At 30.9% G+C, this 17,635-nt stretch overlaps 1 protein-coding gene across 1 annotated transcript; it reads left to right on the plus strand.

Moving 5' to 3' along the window:
* Positions 1-8,215: 8,215 nt before the first annotated feature.
* Positions 8,216-13,737, plus strand: LOC105761887 (F-box protein At3g56470). The gene is made up of 2 exons (XM_012579832.1): positions 8,216-8,350; positions 12,778-13,737. The coding sequence occupies exons 1-2, from the start codon at positions 8,216-8,218 to the stop codon at positions 13,735-13,737; spliced, it is 1,095 nt and encodes a 364-aa protein (XP_012435286.1).
* The last annotated feature ends 3,898 nt before the right edge of the window (positions 13,738-17,635 follow it).

Consider the following 17,635-nt stretch of genomic DNA (forward strand, 5'->3'; position numbering starts at 1 on the left):
GGGTTTCTGGATGGGCAAAGTTGGATCTTCAATGGATTTTATTTTATTGCAATTAAAATTCGCTGCAAAGTGGGGCTACCGTTTTGGTTTATTTACGAAAATACCTTACAGCTGTGCAACTCTCAGCTTTGAGGTGGATGTACTTTGTTACAGTTGTACTTTAAAGGGAGGGCGTCGTTAAATGACGTATTTACCCCTTTTGTCTCATTTGGCCATTTTTAGTGATTCCCGCGGCTGCCTTGCATTGAACAAGGACACAGACACAAACTACTGCACTTCAATATGTTTAATATTTTTCTTTTCATTTTTTTTATTTTATCCTCAAAAATAATTATTCAATTTTTTATATTAATAAAAACACGTTATTTCCATCCTTTATTAAATATATTGTATTTTTTTGTTAACTCCAAAATTATCATATTTGAAAATTGAACAAGTCTACGCCATTTGAAATTCCGTTATCGTCAAAAAAATTTCAAATTCTCCGCTCCATTTTATAAAACAAAGTCATATTTGATAATGATTGAAGCATTTTATTCTTACATCTATATATTGCAATGTATTATATACTCTTTAAAGTTTGAATTTAATTAATATTATTTTTTAAAGGTACTTATCATTATAATTATAAATTTAGCCTTTAATGTTTATATTTTGTCACTTTAATCCTTATTCTATTTTTAACTTAAATTTTATATTAAACCTTTCAAAAAAGTTAATTTACTTTTTAATGGAAATAGTGACTAAAATATTAATTTTTAATATTGTTGGCTTGACAACTCGCATGATAATCCATGTACACATCATGCTAACATAATATCATTTGTCTTATAATAAATAATAAATTATTTAAATAAAACTTATAATAAATAGAAATATATAAAAAATTCATAAAATTTCAAAAAGAATTAGCATGGAGTGCACATGGATTGTCATGCAAGCTGGTGTGTTTAAAATTTTAACATTTTAGTTAATGTTCTCGTTAAAAAAATATTTTTCGATTCGTTTTCACAAGGTTGATGGTCAATTTTGACTATTTTTAAAAGAATGGGAGTAAATTTAACTTAAAAAAAAAGAATAAGAGTTAAATTAACGAAACATATAAACGTTAAGGACTAAATTTGATATTATACTTATTTTCCATTAAACATAATAATTCATGATTTTATTTATTATTTAGGATTGTGTTTTAAGTAAACAAAATAGTGAAAATACTTTTATGTAAATAATATTTTTATTATTTATTATTTTAGGATTGTGTCAACTAAATTATTACTTAGTACTAAAATCATGCACAATGTTATGTGCTCTTAGCCAAAGCATATCAATTATAAGGCAGTGTGAGTTTGATTTGTTCAAGCGAGTTAGTTTATTTAACTAATTATTTAAATTCATGTTTGTAATAATTCAATATTCGAAGCTGAGATGTGGGGTATTCTGGCTTGTGTGTCGTTGGTGTAAGGAAGACAACATGATAGAGTATTGATGCAGACAGATAACATAAAAGTTATTGAGACTATCAAGGAATCTTTGTCGAAGTGGTCAAATTCAGTAATAATCATACTATAACTCAACTCTTGTAGAATGTGGAGAATTAATCACTTAAATATATCCCTAGAAAAAAAAATGTTGAAGCTGATCGTATCGCCAAGTTGGTGTTTGACAGAGAAAAAGACTTAAAAGTTATCTATTGTTTCACCTTTGGACTCTTTTTAACTTATTGTAAAGTTTCTTATTTTATTCAAAAAAGAAAAAATCGAAACGTGTGTAAACAAATTTGTTCCAATGTCGTAAAACGAATTTTAACGGTGCAAATCTCATGCGAACTTAAATTTCAGACATTGGATCTTTAAAAGAATTTTGAAGTATTTATTTTTTACTTGAAATTTGAAATAATATATTATCATTACTTGAAATTTAATGATAAGTGAGGACCACTCTTTTTCCATTGATTTTTCTTATTTCAAAATTAAATAAAAATTCAAATTTATATATAAATATTAGTTTTATTAGTTTTTTTAACTTTTAGCATTTAAAATTATTATTGAAAACCTCTAAAACTCTGCCACATTTCAGTGGTTTTAAGGAGCTAAATCGTTTTTAATGTTGTATTTTTATTATAGGTTTAAATTACAAATTGGTACTTAAATTACTATTTTCTCCTATTGATACTTAAATTTTTTATCACAAGTGGTCTCTCGATAGTATAAAGTGGCACTTAAACTATGTATTTTTCCATTTTGGTAATTAAACTTTTTTTTGTCACAAATGATGTCTAAATTATTTTTTCCAAGTTGATACCTCTGTTAGTTCAACCGTTAATTGAACCATTAAGTCTATTTAAAAACATCATTTAAAAATTGATATGTGGTAAAAAAGACAAAAAATAAAAGTATATTTTTTTTATATATTTTCTTTTTTCTTTTTTTTTTTCATTCTTCAAAACTAGACCAGTAGTCGAACCAATCAAACCACCAATTCTCAATTTGATCAGGTCGTCCAGCTCGTTCAAATAAATTATTAAAAATTTTAAAAAATTCAAAATAGAGAAAAATTAGTTCAATTGGTTTTTTTAGTCTTGTTAAATCGGTTCGTATCGGTTTGCAGGTTAATCTGTTCAACCCCTATCTTTGAATTAATACCCTAACCAATTACAGGTCTAACTTTGAAAAGACTGATTTTGATCGATGAGATAACTTTTTCGCTCTCGTCAGGTAGAGCAAGCAGGTGGTGATCTTCAAAAATAGAATTAATCGCCAACCTCTTGACCTTTGGAGTGCAAATTTCAACATTACTAGTATTCTCAATTCGATCATTGGCCCAAAAATATTGATCCCAATATAAATTATTATTTTATTATATATTAAATAAATTTTTATTGTAATCAAATATTTTAATTATATTTTCTTTAAAATTAATATTTGTTAGTGTTACTTGTTAGTATAAAAATTATAAAAAAAAGAAGTTATTATATAAAAGAGGGCGTGTTAACTAATTTTATTATAAAAATATAACATATTACAAATTAACTATGTTGATTTTAAAATAATTAAATAAATGCACTTTATTTTTAAAAGTTTGAAAAAGAATAAAAGAAACTAAAATTGAGATAAAAGAAACTAACAATTAAAAAATGAAATAAATAAAAGAAAAATAGGTCCTTAAATGAAAAAAAAGGAAAAGATATATCATTTGAAAATTTAGGTCTCTAACCTTATTCAAGTTCTGTTATAGTAGCACATAATATAAGTCAGAAACTCACTTTTGAATGTAAGAAGATAATGGGTCACTCGTTGAGTAAGCAACAAGTATTGAGTTGATATATTTAATAGCTTAAATTTATTTTCATCAATTCAAAGGCTGAGATAATTTTAGATCATATTGGGACCGCACCATTAAAGTTCACACTGTAGTTGTCACCCAATTTTGGTACTTTTGAAGAGATTTTGACAAAGCTGACGTAGGTAGACAAGTTACGATCGAAATGCTAATAACAATTAAGTTGATAATTGGGTAAACTGCATTCAAGGTCACTAAATTATTAGTAAATTTACGTTTTAGTCACTCAACTTCAAAGTCAAACCGGAGAGAAGAATCAAAGGATTTTTTTTATTCAAAAAAATTCTAAAGATTGTAAATTTCTTTCAAAGTTATCAATAAATTTGATTCAAAAATTTCAAGTTCACTTTCGACTCAATTTTGTGTGTACAAATTTTTGGCACGCCTAGTGGAACAATCTCTACCTTTCATCTTTTCTCTCGAAAAACCAAAGTTCATAGTAGCGATGGCCTCAAAGAGGATAATCATTAACAAGCTCTCTCAAGCCAATCCTGCAACCCATTCGACTTTATCATCAAACATCAATGTTCCCACCCATCCTTATGGCACTAGGCGAAGACGAATGCTCTTTTGGAGTTGTTCGGTCAAACCTTTTCAATGCTCAGTGACAATCCATTCTATTCTTCTTCACCAACTCATAATTCAGAAAAAGCCTTTCCTCATGGATCGAGTGTATCATGCTACTTATCATTCAAGGGAAAATACGTCCAATCAAGTGACTATGCTATTCCAACATCTCTCTCAAAGCCAAATTCTGGAGTGATGAATGTCATAACAACTAACATCACATCCTTGGAAGAACAAGTGGCATCTCTAACAAAGACAATGGAGAGTATTACTGTAAGCCTCAAACAAAGGGACAAACAAATGGTTTATATATATTATGGTTTATATGGCATGTATAGGGATTGAAATGGCTGTGTAAATGTCAAGAATTACATTTTGTTTATGTTCCAAGTCAACTTATATATGTATGGTTTTAACATGTTGGTATAAGTGTTGGTGTGGTTAATGGATGGATAATCCTTAGGCATAGTAATGAATGAATTGGTAAAACATGTTGATAGAGATAGTTACATGTGTGAATTGATTTATGTTCTAGTTTAGTATGATAGAATATATGTGATAATATGACCATATTAAAGTTAGGAATTGGTTGTTTTGAAGATATTGTTATGGCCTATAAGTATGAAATTTGATATGTATAGGTTGCAGTTAAGAATGGGTGAGATAAGAGGTCATAAAATGACCTATTTCAGTCCACACGGGTAGAGACACGGACGTGTGTCTCAGCCATGTGTGACACACGGCCTAGCACATGGGCATGTGTCCCGGTCGTGTGTCCCCTGCATCTTAAAATTTCAAAATAGAATGCCTAGGTTTTTGCACACGGCCTAGCACATAGGCGTGTGTCTTGGTCGTGTGACCCCTGCACCTTGCACACGGCCTAGCACACGGGCGTGTGGCCGGCCGTGTGACTCAAGTTAGAGAGTTACACGGGTATAGACACGGGCTGGGACACAGCCGTGTGCCTCACATCGAATGCCCACACGGCCTAAGACACGGGCGTGTCATTGGCTGTGTGAGCCACACGGGTGTATGTCCCTTGTACCTAGGATAATTTTTGAAATTTCGAGAAAAATTCTCTGAGTTTTCAATTTAGTCCCGATTTGATTCTAACACATAAATTAGGCCCCGAGGGTCCAGTTAATGGACAATTTGATTGAATATGATTGGTTTCAGATACAAATAGTAAATTCTATTAATTAACTATACTTGTTCTGTAAACTCCGATAATGCTCTGTAACCCTGTTCTGGCGATGGATATGGGTTATGAGTGTTACACTTATGTTTTTAAAGGTTAACGTATAAGCTTGGTTGATTGAATATGGCTTGTAAAGAGAATTACATTTGGTTTGAAATGGTGTGATATGCTGTAATATTAATGACCTTGGTTAAATTGATATGAATGCATATGACTTGAAGGTATTACATTAGATGGTTAGCTTATAGGTAACCAAGCATTCGCGTATTGTTGAATAAAACATTAAAGTATATGAATTGATGTTAAAAGATTGCATTTGTTAGAGGAAATATCAATTGACTGTGCTTAAAGTTTGATTGGAAAAAAATGCAAGTTAAAATTTATTTGAGATTGTAGAAACAATATGTGACGTCGCGACATCATTCGAATGTCGTCACAATGAGATGTAAATACCATGGCATGGTGCAACATACTATCGAGCCTTGTTTCAACGACTAAAGTCCCCAAACCTTTTTCTAATTAAAAATAGCAAATGGACTTTTATAATTTAGTCTCTAGGCATTAATTAATCACAATTTCAGCTAAATTATTTAACCAAATTTAAATTCATCAATACACTAGCTTCGTAAATATTCGTATTAAATATTTACGGACTCTATTTGTGGAAATAGACTCCCAAAATCGCATTTTTCGACACCACTGGAAAGCATGTTTTATACAATAAAAGCTTGGAAAGCCACAAAAAAAGCAATGCACCCCAAGTGTTTGAGTAAATGCCCTAAAATATATTATTTAAATCAAGATGGAATACAATGAGATGATTACAAATTAGGGGAAATGTCTCTATTTATAGTTGAGCTCCCCGATCCGACGGTGCAGATTAAATTACATTAACAGTTAAGATTAGTGCCTATTTATAAAATGAGAGTCTTAAGGAATTTAAAGTCTATACAATGTTATCCCTTAGGATTTACAATAATTATCCTGGTAACTCTAGTTTTATTGGATTGTTACCAAGGCTTCAAGTAGATGAGCTTCTTTATGTGTTCCTCGATTCGAGTCAGTTTAAGTGGCTCAAATGAATCCCATTTGATCAGTTGACCTCCATGAAACGTTTTGTGTGCATTCATCACGAGCTTTGTTTCATGATCCGTGACACAAAAATATGCATAAAAAATATGTAGTTAATTTAGATTAAAAATATATGCTCAATCAGAAATTCTATCGATGATACATATCAAATCAAATTTGTATTCGTGGAGTATTCATAAACGACGAATTTTTTGGACCAATTAAAAAACGACACGTGTCAAGCTAAAATTATCGTAGATCAAGTCAAAATTACCATGATAAAAATTGATGATATTATACATGTGTCATAATTAATTTTCTTTGATTAATTTAACTTAATTAAGAGATAAATATTAAATTTATATATTATCACTAATTAAAAATAAAATAATTAAGTGATAATATCAAATAATTATTTTATCTCTAATTAATTAAATTAATAAAAGAAAAATAATAAATAAAATAACTTAAATTATTGTAAAACAATTAAATGGAGTAATTAAATTCTGCAATAAGTCTATTTTATTAATGTGATGAATCAAATGAAGCAGTTAAATTCTACAAAAATTCTCTTTTATTCGAGTAATTAACACTATAATAAGGGATCACCCCAAGCATTCTACACAAACTCAAGTTCAAGAATCCTAGAAAATCTTTGCAGAATTCTTTGAAAAAGCCAAAGAATTTGAAGAAATTCTGAAGAACGCCCTATCAATTCTGAAGAAAAATCGTTTTTTGATCCAATTCAACTGTGGAGAAGAAATCAAAAGTCGTTTCTCAATAAAGTTGCCTTTCAATCCGTTTCAACTAAAGAAAAGAGGTTGAAATTCGTTTCAAGAGCAAGTCAACACGACCCTTGAAGCAATCCACATCCATCCAAGATCAAGTCTGACGATCCTTGGATCAAAGTCAAACCGAAGAGAAGAATCAAACGATATTTTTCTTTGTATTCAAAAAATTTTCAAAGATTCTAACTTTTTTTCAAATCATCCATAAATTTAACTCAAAAATTTCAAGTCAACTTTCGACTCAAAACTTATGTGTACATTAATTATATTTATATAATTTAAAGTAATGTTTTAAAAATTAAATTAAAATATTTATCCTATAAATTTCCTTTGTAATTGTCATCTATTAACATCTTAAAAAACTTCCTTAAAAAGCTACTGCATATTATAGAATAGATTATTATCTTAAAATAATTTTAAACTTTTTTTATTGTCACCCATGTGCAATATCTGGTATGGTATAGCCTGTAATAATATGACTTAGAATAAGTTTGTAAAATATTTAAAGTTATAAAAGATTGGGTAAATTATAACAATAGTCATTTTGTTTGTCTCAAATTATATTTTAACCACTTGTGTTTGAAATGTAACGTTTTAATAACTTGCGTTATTATTTTGTTAACATTTCAAACAAAAGTGACTATTTTATAGTTTACCTTAAAAATTTTCATTCTAATTTCAAGGATTAATATATCATTTGGTATTTAAATTAATTTTAATATTCAATTGGGTGTTTGAACTTTTTATTCTAATTTGACGTCTGAGTTTGATTTTAACATTAAATTGTATCATGATCCAATTAATGTTCGACATGTAGACTCAAGTAAAAAAAGCATAGCTACTTATTAGGATAAAATGCTCAAGTATCAAATTAAATATTGAAATCGGTAATTAACTAGCACAAAAGAGCTCCTCAAGTATCAAATTAAAAAAACCCTTAAATAACGAAATGGACATCAAAACCAAATTCAGGTATCAAATTTGAACATTTAAACTAAACTTAGGTATCAAATAACATATTAACCTTATTTTTTTTCAAATCTAATTAAACTAAAATAATTAAAATGTCAAATCACCAACTTGAAACAATCATTGATTTTTTTTCATTATTTTCAAATTTTCCTTTTTAGATCCATCCTTTTAAACTCTTCTACTCTTAACTTTATTATCTATTTTAAGAATAAAACCCACATTTTGATGGTGAAAAAAAATGAAATCAATAAATTAATTAATTAAAGCACCCAAAGAAAAGATGGATAGAAAGCAAAACTGGAAAAGGAAGGGGCTGACCAAACCCAATCGTGTGCGGCAGGGTCCATTTTTGGCAGAAAAGGAGTACGGATACCGTTATAGTAAGTTTTCTAGAAGGGGACATGGTAACAGGAGGGTAAGGAAGTAAAAAAAGCAAAGGGAAAAGGGTACAATCGTAGATTAGCGTGAATTCCGAGGTGCAAAAGATAAGTACGCCAGACTGTCCCCGCCAACGCCACCCCCAAAGTCTATTTTCTGGTTCATTTCCGATTAATTTTTTTAAATAAAGCTGTTGTTCTAAAAAATTAAATAAATTTAATATTGTTATTTACGAAAATTCTTCAACTTTAAAAATATATATTTATATAATTATAAAAATTTTATTTTATTAAAAAAGTTAATTGCACCAAACGTCCTCAAACTATTATCCTCATTTAAATTGATCCTCAAACTTTAAAATATTTTAATTACATCATCAAAATATCGATGTTATATTAATAAAGTCATCTCGTTACTAAAATCATTAATTTAAACGTTAAATGAAATATCAAATCTTATGTTACATAATTTAAAATAAAATTTAAAGAAAAATAAATATTGTAAAAATATTGATTTTAAGGTTTTCAAGTTTTTACAAAGAAGAATAGTTTAGGCATTATCCTAATTTCTATAATACATTATTCATTAAATTATAGTACATATCTAAACATAATAAAATATTTAAAACTATGAGTATATGTTAAAATACAATAAAAAACATATAAATAATATTAAAATAAATAAAAGGAATATATATACGAGTTTAAAATAATTTAAAATTTAATAAATAATTAAAAACCATAGTTGGACTAATAAAATGTGTATTTATATAACTCATGGACAAGTCTCAAAATTATATATTAATTTTGGTTTAATGTGCAATTTGATATATGGACTTTATTTTGATGCAATTATACATATGAAATTTTGATTGTGGTTCAAATATATACATGAAACTTTAATTTTGATTCAGTTGTATACATTTAAAGAAATAAATACATGAATTTATTTTCATGTTGAATAAATATAATTATTTGTGTATGTAATATATAAACATAAAATGATGATATGTCGATAATTGTGTTAATAGTTTTGTGAGAATTGGATCAAATCAAATTTTCTTGTATAAAATTGCACAAAACTAAAGTTCAGATATAAAATTAAAAACATTAGAACAATGTTCATGTATAGTTTTGAAATTTATTCCTCAACATTAATAAAAAAAGTATTATTATTCAATTTAAATTTGAAAAACAGGTACACTTTTAAATGGGTTTAAAATAATTTGAAACAAAATTAATTTAATGATAAGAAAATAATAAATTTAAAAATATTTAATTTTATTCTTTGGATAATATTATTTAAGATAACATAAATATATAATAGTTATTTTTAAAGTGATTTGTAAATAATGATAAAATCTACTAAATAGTAGATAAATTAGGTAATTTAAAATACTTCTTTTATTGGTTTTTAAATTTTCTATGCTAAAATAAAATTTTAAAATGAAAATATAGATAACATATAATCAATTAAATAAATATTTATGTTAAATCAAATAGATAAATTATTAAATTAATTTTTAATTAGATATTTATCTAAAATTTATTTATTTTTGGTTATCTAATTAAATATTTATCTAGTTTATTTTAAACAAAATTTATTCCATCTAATCTAATCCAATTTAATCTATTTAAGTTAAATCTTTTAATTTATCTGATTAAATATTTTTTAAATATTATTCATCTAATTTAGATTTTTTTCTTAAATAAAGTTTAAACTAATCAAAAACAAAAGAATATATTTATTCTTAATAGTGAATCAGTATATGTCATACATTATACTTATAATTATTTTATTTTGTTTATTAATATATTAATTATGGTTATAATTATAATTATAATCATAGTTGATGTTACAATCACTTTTCATTAATTATTATAATTATGATTTAAAAATTATTTCAGCATCATATATTTACTTATAATATATAAATTGTAATAAAAAAAGTAAGAATTGTAATGATTTATCATAATTTTATGAAAATTGAAACTAAAAATATTAAAGGAATTAACTTTGTTAAAAAAATTCTATAATAAGGACCATTGAGTAAAATGTGCTTTTGGGTAGCATTACATTTCATCAACCAAATATCAGAATATTATATTCTAGCCAAATGAACCAAACACCTATAATCTTATATTTTTGTAATCCTATTATGAAACGTAATTTAAGATTTGGTAAACCAAGTGCACCTTAAAATTTTTGTAGACAAATGAATTGTTACATTGAGGGTTGATCGTATATTTGACGAAAGAACTCCCTAAACTTTCGTATCAATATCTTTCAACTAATGTGCTTCTAGGTAAATTTACATTTAGTCAACCAAATATCACATTTCAATCAAATAAACCAAACAGGATAATATAAGTAATTTTGCATTTCGATAATTCTATTACTAGAAGTAATGTTACATTCCGTGAACAAAAAAAAGGTCTCCTTAAAATCAGGGGTGGTACTAGGGGGTTGGCAAGGGATTTCAACCCCTTAAAATGAAAAAAAATTCACTTTTGTCTCTTTAAAATTTTAAATTAGTAAATAATAAAATTATAATTTAACTTCCCAAAATGATAAAATTTTAATTTAGTCATTTAAAAAATTATAAAGATATAAACTATTAAAATAATAAAATTACATTTTAATTCTGATAAAATTATACAACTGATTTTTTTTTTTCTAATTTCAACTCTGTTTAAAACTCATGTTACATCATCTCCTTCCTTGCTCTAATTCTCTCCACCTTTTACTCATTTAATCAACGAAGCGCATTCCAAAATATCAATTTTCATGACCTCCTCAACTTTAGTACCAAGTTTAGCAATGCTTTTAAGAAGCACTTTTGGAACCAAAAACGCTTTTAATATAAAACATTATTAAACAAGATGCTTCTGAAGCAAAAATTCAAGCTTTATCTCAAAAGTGTTTTTTAGAAGCATTGCTAAACAGTGGCGGAGTCAAAGGGGCCAGGCAGGGGCTCTGACCTCCTAAAATGGAAAATTCTTTATTTAGGCTCTTTATAATGTATAAAATTTTAAATTAGTAATGGTAAAATTATACTTTGGCCTACCAAAAATAATAAAAATTTAAATTTAATCCTTTAAAAATAATAAATATATAAATTATTAAATGGTAAAATTATATTTTTACTATCGTAAAAATATACAATTTAATTCCGACCCCCTCCAAAAATTTTCTAGCTCCGCCACTATTGCTAAAATAGCCGTTATTTCACCCAACAGTCGTAGGAACAACCTATCTTCAAGTGTATCAACAATTCATACATACATACATATATATATATATATAAATGTTTAGTAAGAATATTATAATGAAATAGCTTAAGAAAAAAAAAAACTCTCAAAAGTTAAAAAAGAAGAAGCCTTTTTTATTCAATTTCAAAGGAGTTCCAGTAAAAAATGCACCAACATATCTGGTTTCTTGCTTGCTCCTTACTCTAACAGAGCCCAAGCCTACATTTCACATTTAAATGGTGACCAATTAAGTTCATAAAAATATTATCAATACCCTCAAAAATATAAAATTTTTTTATAGGAAAGCACAACAACAGTACCAAAATTAGCTTCACAAACCAAAGCCACAAACAAAAAATATGATATCAATGACAAAAAGTCTTGCCAGTTTTAATGGGTCTTGAAAAGCGTGAATATAATTTTTATTATTGGCAAGGAGAGCCTTTTTCTGTCATTTCCAATTTTCCATATCTTAAATTAGATTTAAACTCATTTAATGTAATTAAAATTGATGTTAAGATAAAACAGTATAGAATTATCCCATTGTTATGTTGAAGAAGTCATTTTAAAACTGATAACTTGATTATCTCTGATTAGGTAATTTGAAGTCCAATGGGCTCTCTTTTTTTTCCTGCTCTAAATAAATAGAGAGAGAAAAAAAGAGTTAACTTTATTAGTTAAAATAAGTATAAATGATGACCTTTTTTGAAAGACACTCGTGTGTGTAAAATTGCTTAACAAAATATATAGTTTCTTCAGTCATCCCAGTTCTTGTTCCATGGGGAGCATGGATTCTTCACCTGTGGTTCATAGTCAAAGGTAATGCCATAAAATCTCCTTTTCTTTTTGACTGATCATCAACAATGATTCATTGGTTTCATTTGTTTTTAAATGAATAATATCGGATTCAATCAATACTAATTCTATTCATATGTTATTCTGATTCGAGATAATAAAAAAATAAGAATTTATCAATCATTCAATTTTTGCCAACTTTTTTCAGTCCAGGGTTTGATTGAGTGTTAGAGTTTTTCTTAATTAGATTTTTTAATGTCTGGTTGTCACGTTGGGCACCGACTATATTCAGAGATTGAGTTGAATAGGAACTCGAATTTCTTATCACTCGACCCAATTATCATTTTCAAATAAGGGTACTTGAAGCACAATTACAATGCTAATAACTGTTAAATGTGGTTAAATTTGTGTTAACTAGCCAGATGAAAATGTGGTAATTTCTACCAGGTCGAGCACGCGTGACCAAGTGACAACAAGGGAATGGAATGATCTCCCTTCAGAACTTTTACCATCCATTGCTGATCGTTTAGGTATAATCGAGCTACTCCGGTTCCGTGGTGTCTGCAAGGATTGGAATTTCGCTTCTTCGACCGCTTCGGCAGAGATCGAAGCCTTACCAAATCGTGATCCTTGGTTCCTACTCTACGGAGAAAACAACAATTCACAATGCACGTTGGTGACTGAATCAGGCAAACAATACATCATTACTATACCCGAAATGGATGGAGCAACCTGCCTCGCATCAAGCCAAGGATGGCTCCTCGTATACCGCGAAGGCTTGATATTCTTCTTCTGCCCTTTCTCTCGTGCTCGAATTGATCTTCCAGTCCCAACCAAGTTCCCTCCTATGGGAATATCTGACCATGTAGCCGTGTTTTCAACTCCTCCAACTTCACAAGACTGTGTCGTATGCATCATTTGCAGGACCAACAAAACGGATGACTTAGAACTGTACGTGATCCACCGCGGAGCCACTTCATGGACAAAGCACAAACTCAATTCATTCCCGAACAAAATCGAATGCGCCGCATACCACAACGGCGTGTTCTACTACTTCGACAACACCGATTTAATGGTTTGCTTCTCGATCAAGGATCGAAGCATAAGCTTGGGGAAGGTACGTTACGTGAAATCATCGAACGAAAGATGTATCCCATTAAGATTCATTTCGAATGTCGAGAAAGAAGATATGAAGAAACGATTGGATTTAGAACTGGGAGATGTTTCTACTTGTGGGACAACAGTTTCTTGTCTCAATGCTGATAAGATGGTACCCTACGAAAATAGAGCGAATGCTAAAGGAGGTGGAACCCGTCGCTCCAAAGGGGTATGGTTTCAACCTCGTTTCCATCAAATTGACAAAATGCTAAGTTGGTGATCACTCTATGGGGTGAATTTGATTTGCAGCACTGCTCTTTTTTAATTTTTTTTTTCCCTTTCACAATGCTAGGTCTAGCTGATAAGAATAATATCTAGCTGCATATTGCTAGAATCTGTGTAAAATTTCTTTCCCATTTTATTCAACTCTTTTTGGTTACTTTTTTAAGTTATTTTACAGACTCTATTTCAAAGCTCCTTAAATCGACAAACTTGAGAGAATGGTCTATGCATGCATGCATGCTTCCAGTTTGTATTCATTGCATACCTATTATAAAATATAATTAAATAGGATGTATTGATGTTATTCTTATAATGTTATAATGTCCAAATTAATAACTCTTATTAGATGTTGCCATTATAACAATGATGTAGAATTTGATTAGGTGATCTAGGTTGCGTGAAAATTAATTCAATTAAAATTCATCAGTTCAACTGCAATTAGAGTTATTAATTTTATAATATTTTGATATTAATTCTTATCTACTTAATTTTTTGCAATTTTTATAATATTTAATTTTTCCAATCGTTTATCAAGTAAGTTGTTTAATTAATTTTTTTATCTTTCAAAAAAGTTCATTTAAAAAAAATATGTTTGATAATCAGTTATTTTACTCAAATGACCCCCAAAAACAATTATTTACGTAAATAACCCTGGTTAAAAAATAATCACCTAAATGACCTGAAATGAACAATAAAATTGGGTTATGAGGAGTAGATGGCCGACACCAATTGGTTTTCTAACACAATCATTGGTTGGTGATTGTGTCAGGGATTAAAAATAATAATTTTTGGGGTTTTGGACACTAGATGGTCGACACCCATGTATTTTTTCCAGATCGTATCATATTGGTATACATTTATACCAGTATTTAAAAAAAATTGGGGTGCTGACACACTAATGGCCAACACTCCTTTATCAGATAAAAATATAAATTTTTTTGGGTGCTAGTGTCACGGACTTAGAGTTTTCCCACGCGATCCGTGCGGCCTTAGGTAGTTTCTTTGCTTAAAAACGCCTAAGTCAGCCTAACTCGCAACGATAGGATTCAATAGAATTCCCTCAAGGCTTCCACGAAGAACAGCAGAAAAACGAAGTAAGAACGAGCTTTGAAAGATGAACAAAAGCAAGAACACTTGAGAGAAAAGTTTGAGTGAATACTCTCAAAATTCTTATTGACAACTGAATGAATTACAATGAGCAAAAATGTCTCTATTTATAGTTGAGCCTCAAAGTACATCAAGGGCTACAATTAAAAGCTGTATACAATTAGAACTTTAAGACACAATTAGAAGCTGTATACAATTAGAACTCTAAGATTACATAATCATATCTTCTTGGATCACTTTCCATATTTACCAGGCTATTGAGATGGGCTTTTAATCTCTCCAGGCACCGGGCCAGTTTGGTTGGGCCAAATGACCTCCTTCAAATACGATGGATCACACAAGTTTGTCATGGTTGCATGCTCCAATGCGCAACCCATGACATTCTCCCCCACTTGTTCTAGCGACGCCCTCGTCGCATCCTTCTTATGGAACTGGTCAATCTTCCCTTGGAATTGCGACAATGTCTCGGCAGGTTCCCAACTTGCTTCGCTATCAGGAAGTCTCTTCCATCGAACTAAGTACTCATACCGTGGTCGGTGGTACTTTTGTGCCTCAATGTTTTCGACTTCACGATCATATGACACCTTTACCCCCATCGGTGCTCGTTCAGACTTGCCTCGATTCGGATCCTCTTGATCCCCATGAAATGGCTTAAGCATACTTACATGGAAGACCGGGTGGACTTTAAGTTTTGTTGGCAACTCAAGCTTGTAGGCCACCTTGCCTACTTACTTCACAACTTTGAACGGCCCCTTATACCTTCGCACAAGACCCTTGTGCAAGCCAGTATATCGCAAAATCAAGTGTAGTTTAGCGAGGACTGAGTCACCCACTTGAAATTGCACATCCCTTCATTTTTGATCAGCCCACTTCTTGCTACGCTTACTTGCCTTGTGTAAACAAGCTCTAGCCAAGTCATTCTTCTCTTGCCAATCTTTTGCGAATCAATAGGCTGCCGGATTTGGTCCTGTATAATGGGTCACAACAGCGTTGGGTGTGAGTGGTTGTTGACTCGTCACTATTTCAAATGGACTTTGATTCGTGGCCCCACTTCGCTGCAAGTTGTATGAAAATTGGGCCACATCCAACAACTTTGGCCAATCCCTTTGTGTGGCACTTACGTAGTGTCGAAAATATATCTCCAACAAGGCATTTACTCGTTCATTTTACCCATCGGTTTGTGGATGCATGCTCGTGGAGAATTTCAAATCTGAGCCCATTGACTTGAACAACTCCGTCCAGAACCGACCCGTAAATCGCCCATCTCGATTACTGATAATAGACAGTGGCACTCCCCAATATTTCACCACGTTTCTAAGAAACAATCGAGCTGCTTCCTCAGGAGGGCACTCATTGGTCGCCGAAATAAATGTTGCATACTTTGAAAACCTGTCCACCACAATAAGAATACTCTCAAACCCGTCAGACTTAGGAAAACCAATAATAAAACCCATGGATAAACTCTCACATGGCCTTTCCGGGACTGGCAAGGGTTGAAGTAAACCGGCTGAAGTCTTTAACTCAACATTGTCTTGTTGGCACACTAGACAAGTTTTCACATAGGTTTCCACATCAGCACCCATGTGAGGCCGGTAATAACGTTCCTCCAAAAGGGCCAAAGTGCGATGCATCCCTGGATGACCTGCTTATTTCAAGTCATGACACTCATTCATGACTTCCTTACGGAGTTTCCCATAATGGGGCACATAGAGGCGGTGTCCATGAGTGTATAACAGCTCCCCATCAAGCCAAAATCTTCTTGTTTTTCCCTCATTGGCAAGCTCAATCAAATTTTTTACGGTGGGATCATGGGACAATCCCTGTCGAATGCGTTCCAACAAGGAACCATCAAGTTGACTAATTGCTGCGAATTCTATCTTTTGACTGAGTGCATCAGCTACAATGTTGGCGCTTCCTGGTTTAAATTCCATTGTAAAATCAAACTCCGCTAGTAAAACCTGCCAACGAGCCTGCTTGGGAGACAACTTTTTTTGGGTTAGAAAGTAACTATTGGTAACATTATCGGTAAGGACCACGAACCTGGAACCCAATAGATAATGTCTCAATGTGCGCAAGCAGTGTACTACCACAATCATCTCTTTCTCTTGGACCGTATAGTTACGCTCCGTCTCATTAAGCTTTCGACTTTCGAAAGTAATTGGGTGCTTATCTTGCATCAGTACTCCCCTAATAACATAATCTGATGCATCCGTGCGTACCTCATAAGGCTTCGTAAAATTTGGCAAGGCAAATACGGGTTCACTCGTCATTTCTTGCTTCAATTGATTAAAGGCCTTCTCACATTCTGGTTTTCAATCCCATACCTTCCCCTTTTTCAACATGTCCATCAATGGAGTGGTAATTCTAGAGTAGCCTTCGACAAAGCGTCGATAGTAATTTGCCAACCCAAGGAAGGATCTCAACTCCGTTACCTTGGTTGGAGGCTCCCACTCTGAAATGACTCAAATTTTACTCTTATCCATTCGGATCTTACCACCTCCCACAATGTGTCCTAGGAATGACACCTATTGTTGGGCAAATGAGCATTTCTCCTCCTTGATGAACAACTCATTTTTCCTCAAATTTTGGAACACCTCCCTCAAATGTCCCATGTGCTCTTCAAGAGATTTGCTATATACCACAATATCATCAAGGTAAACAAGTACAAAACGATCAAGAAATGGTTGAAGTACCTTATTCATTAGGGTGCAGAATGTAGCTGGGGCATTCGTGAGTCCGAAAGGCATCACAATGAACTCATACGATCCGTACCGTGTCACACAAGCTGT

This window comes from Gossypium raimondii, chromosome 12 (genome assembly GCF_025698545.1).
Source record: "Gossypium raimondii isolate GPD5lz chromosome 12, ASM2569854v1, whole genome shotgun sequence".
Classification (NCBI taxonomy): Eukaryota; Viridiplantae; Streptophyta; class Magnoliopsida; order Malvales; family Malvaceae; genus Gossypium; species Gossypium raimondii.